General features: G+C 35.4%; 1 protein-coding gene across 1 annotated transcript in view; it reads left to right on the plus strand.

Annotated features, from left to right (window-relative positions):
• CCT6B (chaperonin containing TCP1 subunit 6B) overlaps nt 1-12555 on the plus strand; it is a 140995-nt gene that overhangs the window by 9545 nt on the left and 118895 nt on the right. The window contains exon 4 of the mRNA XM_044675570.1: nt 3211-3384. Within this exon, the coding sequence (XP_044531505.1) occupies nt 3211-3384 (174 nt within the window). The remainder of the gene's footprint in view (nt 1-3210; nt 3385-12555) is intronic.

Consider the following 12555-nt stretch of genomic DNA (forward strand, 5'->3'; position numbering starts at 1 on the left):
TGTTTCTGTTCTGGTTCTGCTTTATCTGTATCAATTCTTCCCATATTTCTCAGAATTCTTCATTTTCGTTGTTTCTTAAGGCACGATCATTCCATTAATTCATAAACCATAACCTGCTTGGCCATTGTCCAATTGGTTGGCATATACTTTGTTTCTAGCTTGTTGTTACCAAGAAAGTGCCACTGTGAGTATTTTGGCCTATATCAAACCTTTCATTTTTGCCTTTGATTTCCTTGGAGTACCAGGTATGGTACCGAAAAAGTAAATTACTTTAGGAGTTATTGTCATTTTTATTATATTGGCAACAGTCTACTTTTGAGCAGTTAGCATTTCTCTAATTATTTAGGTTTGTCTTTATTTCTGTATAGAGTATTTTGTAGTTGCTTTCCTATAGTTCCCATGTGTCTGGTAGATAAAACTCCAAAGTATTTTGTTATTAATCATAATAATAGCATTTATATAGCATTTTAGACTTTGCAAAATGCTTCACAACTATTATCTTATTTGATCCTCACAACAAACATGGGAGATAGGCGCACTACTGTCCCATTTTTCTGATGAGGAAACAGAGGCAGACATGCCTCAGTTAAGTGACTTGCCCTATTAGCTAACTGGTACCTGGGATTGGATTTGAACTCAGGTATTCCAGACTTCAGGTCTAGCACTCAACCCACTGGGCCACCTAACTTCCCATTTTGCTACATTCTGTAAGCTATTTAAAATGGAATTTTTTTTTCTGAGCTGGGTTTTGTTGGCAATATGCAGAAATGCTGATGAATTCTGTGGATTTATTTTATATCCTGCAACTTTGCTGAATTTATTAATTTTTAAAATTATGTTTTAGGGCTCTCTAAGTAAATTATATTACCTGCAAAAAGTGGTAGTTTTCTTTTCCATTTCCCTATATTTGCTGCTATGAGCTTTTTGGCCTTGGAGGCCATTTGGTCAGATATTATTTAAACTCACTTTACCACTTCATTTTGTCTGTAATCTCAAATTAATCTGTCCAGGTTTAAGTATTGAGAATTAGTACTGATCTGCCAATCACTAGATAGAAACCCAAGACTACAATCAGCAAACACAAACTGCTTGCTAAAATATTCTAAAATCAATTATCTTTTTGCTTTCTAGACCTGTAAGCTGCTACCTACTTCTATTATGCTTTTTATATGTCCCTTAGTATGTTAGTACTGTGCTATATATGTAGGTGATCATTAAATATTTGTTGCATTAATTGAGTACCAGTAGAAATAGGAAAATGTATTAATTGAGTACCAGTAGAAAATGCATTAATTGAGTACCAGTAGAAATAGGAAAATGTATTCTACATGAAAAGAGACATCTCCCCTGGTATTCCATTCAGTGAAAAGAAAGATGGTACAGCTCCTCTCAGTCTATGTTTGAAATTTGTATCTTGGTAGCATGCTGAGCCTTCTGACAACACTAGAAAACAAGCAAACAAATAAACCTTCTGGAAAACAAGAGAACTTCAGACACTTTGCCATATTTTAAAAATTATTATTTGCACCTGTGTGCAGTTTAGAACTCACACTTTAGCCTCTGGGCAATTTGGAGACAAGTGAACCCCAGGGTGTACTTAAAACAAAAGAAGCAAGAATAATCTGAGCCTTTTGCTAAAATTTCTTTTCAGCAAACCCCAGGAAAACAGATTACCTCTAAAGAGAGTAACACTGACATCTGTGTAAATGAATCTCACGAGGAGGGTGGTATCAACCAAAAATATAGTTATGGTAACCCAAATGAGATGTACATTAGTGCCCTGCAAGCAAAGCTCTTCTAGTAGTCTTTGGGAAAAAAAGAGACAACTCTTTAGATGAAGAAATATGTAATTGTTGCCAAAACTGGCTATAACAGTTTTATTTTTACCTAAAATTTGGGACAATCAACCTTCCGGTAGGCTTCTTTTCTCTTTACATGCAGTGGGGGAAAAATACCAATTTTCAGGTCTGGAAGATAAGGAATGCCGCATTCATTTAAAGCACTTAAAATTCTCCTATAGAACAACATCTCATCTTATAGCAGTTTCAGATATAACCACTAAAAGACTCATATTGAATTTTTGCAGCCACAGGCAAACAGTAAAGGAGAATATAGAGGAAGAATTCTTAAAGGTACATTGTTAATGGATGGACAGGGAAAATAGTAGCAAATAAATCATATGAAAAGCTTGGGCAAGAGTTCTCTTTTGCTGCACAGAGAGTACTGATGCTGCTAAGTTCCAGGAACATTTGGAAAACATTATTCTGATCTCAATATAGGCTGCTTCTAACTATAGATTTTCTTCATGATACCATTTAGTAAGTTACATAATGAAAAATAATCACCATGTTTGTTTTGTACAAAATTACCATATAAAAGATATATTTACTATAAGAAGCTTTTTTCTTTTAATTTAAATAAAATGTTTTATTCATCATTATTGCTCTCCTAGTCCTCATCGCTTTTGTTCTCTTATTAACAACATGATTTATAGGCTGTACTCAGAGTTTATTTAAGTCAAATTTTGAGAAAAAAATATGACCTATCTCTGTACCAATATGATATTCTTTCAGAGGATGCTAAGTGCAGAGTTTTTGCCACTGGACAAAATCCTGGTAATGTTGTTTCCTCGACTTCTAAGTGTGATTTGTAGATCCTTTGGTTTGAACCTCTTGTTAAGACAGTATTTCTTTGCATTGAAAGGAAGCTCTTTCTATAAAATATATGTATATTAACATAATTCATGTTCAGAGGGGAAGTACCGAGCAAACATTGATACTATTATTGGGTTTAAGGGTAACAATGAATTATTTAGCTTTGATGTAGTGGTTAGAGGGCTGGCTGCCTTGGTTTCAGTTTTGCCTCAGACATGTATTGGCTATGTAATCTTGGGGTAGTCACTTACCTTCTCAGAGCCCTAGGTAATTTTCTATGGCTATAAGTGACAGAAAAGTTGCTGATCTGCACCAGTGGTAGGAATTTTTGCACCAGAAATTTCCCATACCAATGAAAACTCTTATCTGACCATTCTCTCCTGCCCCCACCCCCCAAAAAACTCTAGTTACTCAGAAAATATGCATGCTTGTTTCTGAAGACAAGGAATATATTGATATATGGAAAAACATGATATAATCTGTGACAAAAGAGAATGATTACATCCATTTGGATGATCTTAATAATGATGATTTTGTGGCAATATGATTTTAATAGGGTCTACATCCGAGGATAATAACTGAAGGCTTTGAAGCAGCAAAGGCAAAAGCACTTGAAGTTCTGGAGGAGATTAAAATTGAGAAAGAAATGACCCCAGAAATCCTTCTAGATGTGGCTAGAACATCTCTCCACACTAAAGTTCATGCTGAATTGGCTGATGTGTTAACAGAGGTAGGTATTAAACTCATTGCTTGAAGCAGTAATATTTTTTCAAATTACCAAAAAAAGTTTATTATTAGCTTAATAACTACTAACAAGGACAAATAACCAAGTAAACATACAAAAGAAAATCTACCATCTAACATAAAACTTACTTAAGAATGTTTGTTATTGTAGTTTAGCTGTCCAGTTGTGTCTGACTTTTTGTGATTCCAGGAACACACCAGGCCATTTTGTTGTCCACTATCTCCCAAAGTCTGTCCAAGTTCATGTTTGTTACTTCCATGACATTGTCTACCCATATTATCTTCTTTTGTCCCTTTCTCCTTTTGCTTTCAATCTTTTACAACATCTGGATATTTTACAATGAATCTTGTCTTCTTATTATGTGGCTAAAGTATTTAAGCTTCAGCTTTAGTATTTGACCTTCCAATGAATAGACCGAATTAATTTCTTTAAGTATTGACTGAATTGATCTCCTTGCTGTCCAAGGGACTCTCAAAAGTCTTCCAGCACCACAATTTGAAAGTATTGATTCTGTAGCTCTCAGCTTTCCTTATAGTCTAACTCTCACAACCATACACATTGCTCCAGGAACCAAAGCTTTGACTGTATATAGACCTTTATTGGCAAGATGATGTCTCTGCTTTTTAGTATGCTGACCAGATTCATCATTGCTTTCCTTCCAAGGAGCAAGCTTTTTTTTTCTCTCTTTTTTTAAAAAATCTGGTCCTGAAAATATATTTCTTTATTCTTCATCTTGAGTAATTCATCACAATTCTGTCAAGAGGTGGGGAGCTTCATCACTGGTCTTCTGGAATTGTGACTGATTAAGGGTTCTAAAGTCTTTCAAAGTTGACTTTGCAATGGTATTGCTGTATAAGTTGTCCTGGTTCTTATTTCACTTTCCTTTAATTCATATAAATCTTTAAGTTCCTCTGAACTTTCATAATTTTTTTATGGCTCAATAATACTTCATTACATTAGAATGTGAGCTTCTTAAAAGCAGGGGCTGCCTTTTGCTTCTTTTTTTTGTATCCCTAGCACTTAGAATGCCTAGCACATAGTAAGTGCTTAATAAAACTTTACTGATTGAAGAAGTGGGTGGACCTTGGACCATGTTAGTGATAGCCTCCAATACTATATTGCTGCAGCTAGAGTGGCAGTGACTGTAGCAACAGGGTGACAGAGAAAGACTTGGGAACCCAAATGGACCCATCCCATTGTGACTCTCTCTCTTGAAAACGTCTTTTAATTTCATGACTGCAGTTGCTGTCTGAAACGTTCTGATACTGCTTCCATTTCTTATACCTCTGTTTGCCAGGAAGCAATGGGACCAATTGCCATGATCTTAATTTTTTTAATGTTAAACTTCAGGCCAGCATTTACACTCTTCCCTTTCACCCTCATCAAGAGGCTTCTTAATTCTTCTTTACTTTCTGCCATGAGAGTGGTACATTCTGCATATCTGAGACTGTTGATATTCTCCCAGCAACCTTAATTTTGGCTTTTGATTCATCCAACTTGGCATTTTGCATGTTGTACTCTGCATTTAAGTTAAATAAATTAGGTGACAATATACAGCCTTGTCATACTGCTTTCTCAATCTTAAACCAATCAGTTATTCTGTCTTTGGTTCTAACTGTTGCTTCTTGACTCATGTACAGATTCCTCAGGAGACAGGCAAGATTAGCTCGTATTCCTATTTCTTTGAGGACTTGCTATGTTTTGTTGTAATCCACAAAACCAAAGGCTTTAATGTTGTCAACAAAGCAGAACTAGATGCTTTTCGGAACTCATTTTCTGTCTCCATAATCCAGCAAATATTGACAATTTGGTGTCTAGTTCCTCTGTCTTTTAAAAGGTCAACCTGTTCTTCTGATAATTCTCAGTTCACATATTGCTGAAGCTTAGCTTTCATAAACTTGCTGGAATGTGAAATGAGCACAATTGTTCAGTAATTTGAACATTCTTTGGCATTGTCCTTCTTTAGGATTGGGACATAAACTGATCTTTTCCAATCCAGTGGCCACTGTTGAGTTTTCCATATTTGCTGGCATATTGAATGCAACATTTTAAGAGCATCACCTTTTAGGATTTTAAGTAGCTCAACTGGAATTTCATCACCTTTATTATTAGCAATGCTTCCTAAGGTCCACTTGACTTCATTCTCTAGGATGTCTTGTCTCTAGAGCAGTAAAAACACCATTGGTTACCAGTGATGTTAAGATCTTTTTTGTATATTCTTGCCACTTCTTCTTCTTCTTCTTCTTCTTCTTCTTCTTCTTCTTCTTCTTCTTCCTCTTCCTCTTCCTCTTCCTCTTCCTTTTTGTTTTAGCAACAACTCAAAGAACAAAAGGGAAAGGGCTATGTGCCCAGGGTCATAGAGTCAGGAAGTGTCTGAATCCAGATTTGAATCCAGGTTCTTCTGACTCCAGGCCTGGTGTTCTATCCACTGTGTCACCTCTTTTTAATCTCTTCTACTTTTGTTAAGTATTTACTATTTTTTTCCTTTTATCATGCTTATTTTGCATGAAATGTTCCCTTGATATCTCTAATTTTCTTGAAAAGATCTCTTGTCTTTCCCATTCAATTGTTTGCTTCTATTTCTTTGCTTATTTAAGAAAACCTTATTTCTCTTTGCTATTTTCTGGAATTCTGTATTCAGTTGGGTATATCTTTCCCTTTCTTTCTCTTTCACCTTCTTTCTTTCCTCGGCTATTTGTAAACCCTCATCAGATAGCCATTTTGCTTTCTTGCTCTTCTTTTTCTTTGGGATGTTTTTTGTTGCTGCCTTCTATACAATATTACAAACCTCTGTCCATAATTCTTCAGGCATTCTACCAGATCTAATCCCTTAAATGTGTTCATCATTTCCATTTCATATTCATTAGGGATGCTATTTAGGTCATACTTTTCTGGTCTGATGGTTTTTTCTGCTTTCTTCAGTTTAAGTCTGGATTTTACAATAAGATGCTCATGATCTGAGCCCCAGTCAGGTCCAGGTCTTATTTTAAAACTGTCTTTATAGAACTCCTCTATATTTGGTTGCAAAGCATATAATCAATCTGATTTTGATATTGACCATCTGGTGATTTCCTGCATAGAGTCACCTTTTGGGTTCCTGCAAAAGAATGTTTGCTATGACCAATGAGTTATCATGACAAAACTTTATCAGTCTCTGCCCTGCTTCGTTTTGTATTCCAAGGCTGAATTTGCCCGTTATACCAATTACCTTTTGATTTCATACTTTAGCATTCCAATCTGCTGTGATGAATGTGACTTTTTTTGGTGTTATTCCTAGAAGATGTGTAGGTCTTAGAATTGAGCATTGTAGAGACTGTATTACTGTGATGTTCAGTGGCTTGCATTCCAATTTGAACAGATAATTCTGCCATTTTAAAGTTTATATCACAGTACTATTTTCTCAACCTTTCATTGATTATGAAGATTATTCCATTTCTTTTTTTAAATTAATTCATTTTTTATTTTTTAGAAAAATTTTCTATGGTTACATGGTCTATTTTCTTTCTCTCCCCCCAAAATCACCCCCCACCTATAGCTGATGTGCATTTCCACTGGGTTTTACATGTGTCATTAATCAAGACCTATTTCCATATTATTGATAGTTGCACTCCATTTCTTGTAAGGGATTCTTCCCCATAGGAGTATATGTAATGATCACCTGAATTAAATTAATTCATTCCCACCTATTTAAGTTTATTGGTACTCAAGATGTCTACATTTAATCTTTCTGTCTCTTGTTTGACTATATCTAGCTTACCTTGTTTTGTAGATCTTATGTTCCAGCCACAGCTGAGCTTCCTTTCTTGTTTGGCCCAGCTGCTTCATTAGTTTTGGAACTAGTTGTCCTTTTCTCTTCCCCAGGAATGTATTGGATACCTTCCGACCTGAGGGGCTCATCTTCTGCTGTCATACCTTTTCTCATTTTAATATTGTCTAAGTTTTTTTTTTTTTGCATAGACACTAGAATCGCTTTGCCATTTCATTCTTCAGTAGATTACCTTTTGTTTGAACTCTCCTTTATGACTTGTCTGTCTTAGCTCATAGTTTTATTGACCTAAGGCAAGTCTCTCTGCTATGATGAGGCAGTAATCCAGGAGATTTAAAAATATGGAATCAATGAAATAGATGCACTTTCTCTGTATCCTTTTCCAAGTGCTTCTGATGTTCTGTCTTTGGTTTTATATTTGTTTTATTTATGGATAGCTGCTTATAAATGTGTATATAGTTCACATTCTGCTCATCTCAAATGGAGCATTATTAAGCATCTTTTTTGCATCTGATAGGATATTTTATAAATCTAATACTATAGTTAAGTCATACATATTTATGAGTTTCTTAGTCTATTAGACTTATCATATCAGACAAGTGCTTGGAATTGTTCCAGAAGTGAAGTGCTAACCTTCATTTTGCATTTATCCACTGCCTCACAATTCGAATGGAAGTGTCTATGACTGGTTATTTAGCTAGCTACCAACAGTTCAACCAGTTAAGTTAATCTTGGCTTTTTTTTTTTAAACCATTATCTTCTGTCTTAGAACCAACACTGAACCACCTAGTTGCTCCTGGCTGCAGATTCTTTAAGTAAAAGGGGATGATGGGTCAGCTAGGTAGCAGCATAGATAGAGCTCCAGATCTGGTGTTAGAAGGACCTGGATTCAAATCTGGCCTCATATGCTTCCTTTTTCTGTGACCCTGGGCAAGTCACTTAACCTTACTTGCCTATTCCCTATCCCTCTTCTGCCTCAGAATGGATACTTAGAAGGTAAGGACTAAAATAAATATATATAAACAAACAAGCAAATAAATGAATAATGAATGAATGAATAAAACAAACAAACAAACAAACAAATAAATAAATAGGGATGATAACCTAGGCTGTGAGTCACAGAATCTTAAAAGAAGGCAGTATCTCCTAGGCCATGCAATCTAATTGATATCCAAGCAATAGTAATCTCCATAGTTTGCCCAAGTGATGACCCAACTTCTTTTTTTGAAAAATTTATCTTTATTTTATTCAAATAACAAATTTACACATAAATTTTCCAAAGTTACATGATTCATATTGTCTCCCTCCCCTCTTCCTTCCATGCTTCTGGAGTTGAAAAGAACTTCCACTGGATTATAGATATATTATCACTCAAAACCTATTTCCATATAATTCATTTTTATAAGAGAATAATCTTATAAAGCCCAAAACCCCAAATCATATATCCAAATAAACAAGTAATAAATCATATGCTTTCAACTGCATTTCTACTTCAGGAGTTCTTTCTCTGGAGGAGGACAGCATTCTTTGTCATAAATCCCTCAGAATTGTTCTGGATCCTTGTATTGCTGTTAGTAACAAAGTCTATCACATTTGATTGTTCCACAATATTGCTTTACTATGTACAATGATCTCCTGGTTCTGCTTATTTTACTCTGCATCAGTTCATGGAGGTCTTTCCCTCTCTTTCTGAAATCATCCTGTTCATCATTCCTTAGCACAATAGTATTCCATCACCATCATATGCCACAATGTGTTCAGCCATTCCCCAGTTGAGGGACACCCCTTTAGTTTCCAATTCTGGTCAGCCATATGCTACATTTGGCCAGAAAACAATCATTAATATATTTTGAATTAGACTAGAAATGGATCTTTGTGAGATACTGACATTGAAGATATAGCATGTGATGAGGAAGCAGTGAAAGAAACTTAAAAGGAGAGCAATTAGAGAGATGGGTACAAGACCATGGGTGGAGAGTGTTATGGAAGTCATAGGTAGAAAGGATATTAAGAAAGAGAAACATATTTATTTAAAACCATTGCAAAAGTATCATCTGCAATGGGGATAAGTTAGAAACCTTCCAAATAAGATCAGGAATGAAGCAAGGATGCCCATTATCACCACTATTATTTAATATTGTATTAAAAATGCTAGTGGTAGCAATTAGGAAATTGAAGGGATAAAGTAGACAATAAGGAAACTAAAATATTACCCTTTCAGATGATATGATGCTATATTTAGAGAATCAGAAAATCAACTAAAAAGCTAATAGAAATAATTAATAATTTTAGCAGTTGTAGGATACAAAATAAAACCACATAAATCATCAGTATTTATATATATTTCCAGAAAAAATTAGCAGCAAGAATTAGAAAGAGAAACTCCATCTAAAATCACTCTAGACCAATGTTGGGCAAACTACGGCCCACGGGTCAGATGGAGGGGGGCCCTGAAATGTTCTATCTGGCTGCCAGCATTATTCCTAATCTGACAAATACAATGAGCAGGATACAATACAATGAAACTTCGAAAGAGTTGCCTTAGAAACAGACTGACAGATGAGCATTTCCTTTTCTTTGGCCCCCTCTTTAAAAAGTTTACCCATCACTGCTCTAGACAATGTAAAATATTTGGGAATCTATCTGCCAAGACAAACTCAGGAATTATATGAACACAACTATAAAACACTTTTCACTCAAATAAAACTAGATATAAACAACTGGAAAAACATTAATTGTTCATGAGTAGGATGAACTAATATAATAAAAATTACAATCCTACCTAAACTAATTTACTTATTTAGTGCCATACCTATCAAACCACCAAAAAACTTTATTTTATAGAATTAGAAAAAATTATAACAAAGTTCATCTGGAAGAACAAAAGACCAAGAATATCAAGAAAACTAAAGAAAAAAAAATGTGAAGGATGGGGGCCTTGCAGTACCAGATCTTAAACTGCACTACAAAGCAGTCATCATTAAAACAATATGGTAGAGGGCAGCTGGGTGGCTCAGTGGATTGAGAGCCAGGCCTAGAGATGGGAGGTCCTAGGTTCAAATCTGACCTTGGACACTTCACAGCTGTGTGACCCTGGGCAAGTCACTTAACCCCCATTGCCTACCCTTACCACTCTTCTGCCTTGGAGCCAATACACAGTATTGACTCCAAGATGGAAGGTAAGGGTTTAAAAAAACAACAAAAAAACAACAAAAAAACCCCCAACAATATGGTACTAGCTAAGAGATAGAAGGGTGGATCAATGGAATAGACTAGGGGTAAATCACCTCAGCAAGCTAGTGTTTAATAAACCCCAAAATCCCAGCTTTCGGAACAAGAACTCACTATTTGACAAAAACTGCTGGGAAAATTGGAAAACAATCTGGGGAAAAAAACATCTTACACTCTATACCAAAATAAATTCAAAATGGGTAAATAACTTAAATATAAAGTGCGAAATCATAAATAAATTAAGTGAACATCAAATAGTATATCTGTCAGATCTATGGGAAAGCAAGGGATTTAAGAGCAAGCAAGAGAAAGAGAATGTTACAAAATATAAAATGAACAATTTTGATTATATTAAAGTAAAAAGGTTTTGTACAAACAAAACCAATGCAACCAAAATTAGAAGGGAAGCAACAAACTGGAAAAAATTTTTATAACAAAATTCTCTGACAAAGGTCTAATATCCCAAATATATAAGGAATTAAGTCAAATGTACAAGAAATCAAGCCATTTCCCTCATTGACAAATGGTCAAAGGATATGCATGAATAGGCAATTTTCAGATAAAGAAATCAAAACTATCAATAATCACACAAAAAAGTGTTCTAAATCCCTCCTGATTAGAGAAATGCAAATCAAAACAATTATGAGGTACCACCTCACTCCTGGCAGACTGGCCAATATGACGGTAAAGGAAAATAATAAATGTTGGAGGGAATTTGGCAAAACTGGGACACTAAGTGGGGGCAGCTCAGTGGATTGAGAGTCAGGCCTAGAGACGGGAGGTCCTAGGTTCAAATATGGCCTGAGGTACCTCCCAGCTGTGTGACCCTGGGCAAGTCACTTGACCCCCATTGCCCACCTTTACCACTCTTCCACCAAGGAGCCAATACACAGAAGTTAAGGGTTTAAAAAAAAAATAAAATGAAAAAAAAACTGGGACACTAATACACTGCTGGTGGAGTTGTGAATTGATCCAACCATTTCGGAAGGCAATTTGGAATTAGGCCCAAAGGACTTTAAAAGAATGTATACCCTTTGATCCAGCAATACTACTACTTTGTGCCCCAAAGAGATAATAAAAAATGGTTGTACAAAAATATTCATAGTCATGCTGTTTGTGGTAGCAAAAAATTGGAAAATATTGGGGTGCCCCTCAATTGGAGAATGGCTGAACAAATTGTGGTATTGGTGATGTATTGTACTGTAAGGAATGATGAACTGGAGGATTTCTATTTGAAGTGGAAGAGCCTCCATGAACTGATGCAGAGTGAAAGGAGTAGAACCAAGAGAACATTATACACAGAAAGTGAAACATTTTGGAATGATCGAATGTAATGAACTTTGCTACTAGTAGCAATTCAATGATCCAGGACAATCCTGAGGGACTTATGAGAAAGAACTCTATCCACATCCAGAGAAAGAACTATGGGAGTAGAAATACAGAAGAAAAACATGATTTATCACTTGTTTATATAGGTACATGATTTGGGATTTTTGATTTCAAAAGATTGCTCTATTGGAAAAATGAATAATATGGAAATAGGTATCAGGTTATATAACATTTGTATAACCCAGTGGAATTGCTCGTCAGCTCTGGGAGGGAGGAGGGAAAGAAAATGTATTATGTAAACATGGAAAAATATTTTAAAAAATAAAAAATTTTAAAGAAGAAAAAGAGAGAAGATAGTAGGTTGAATAATATAGAAGAATAAAGGAAGATGAGAAATAAAAATAGTCACTAACTTGCTGGGTATATGGAGAAGAGTGGAGCTGAGGAATTAAAGATAGATTACTTCATTATCACTAAAGAAGAAGGTGAGGTCCTCTGTGGAGAGTAAGGGGTTGGGGAATACCTGGAAAATTTGTGGGAGGGGAGGTATGGAACAGCTACTTTGAGGAATATCCTAGGGAGCCGAACAGTTGAAAAATTTTTTTTCATACTACATATAGGAGTCCAGTTGAAGATAGATAACATACATTTAAAATAGACTCAATCAGCAACATTTGGTGAGTTCTAGTAGGATTTACCTCTTGGTAGGTGAGGAAGAGGCATACACTTGACAGTTTATGGGTCTGGGGGTTAACAAGATAGGAAGGACATGATGAGATTGAATCAAGTTAGGTAAAAAGGGAAATGAGGCCAGAATGAGGGGATAGATG

This window comes from Gracilinanus agilis, chromosome 4, assembly GCF_016433145.1.
Source record: "Gracilinanus agilis isolate LMUSP501 chromosome 4, AgileGrace, whole genome shotgun sequence".
Classification (NCBI taxonomy): Eukaryota; Metazoa; Chordata; class Mammalia; order Didelphimorphia; family Didelphidae; genus Gracilinanus; species Gracilinanus agilis.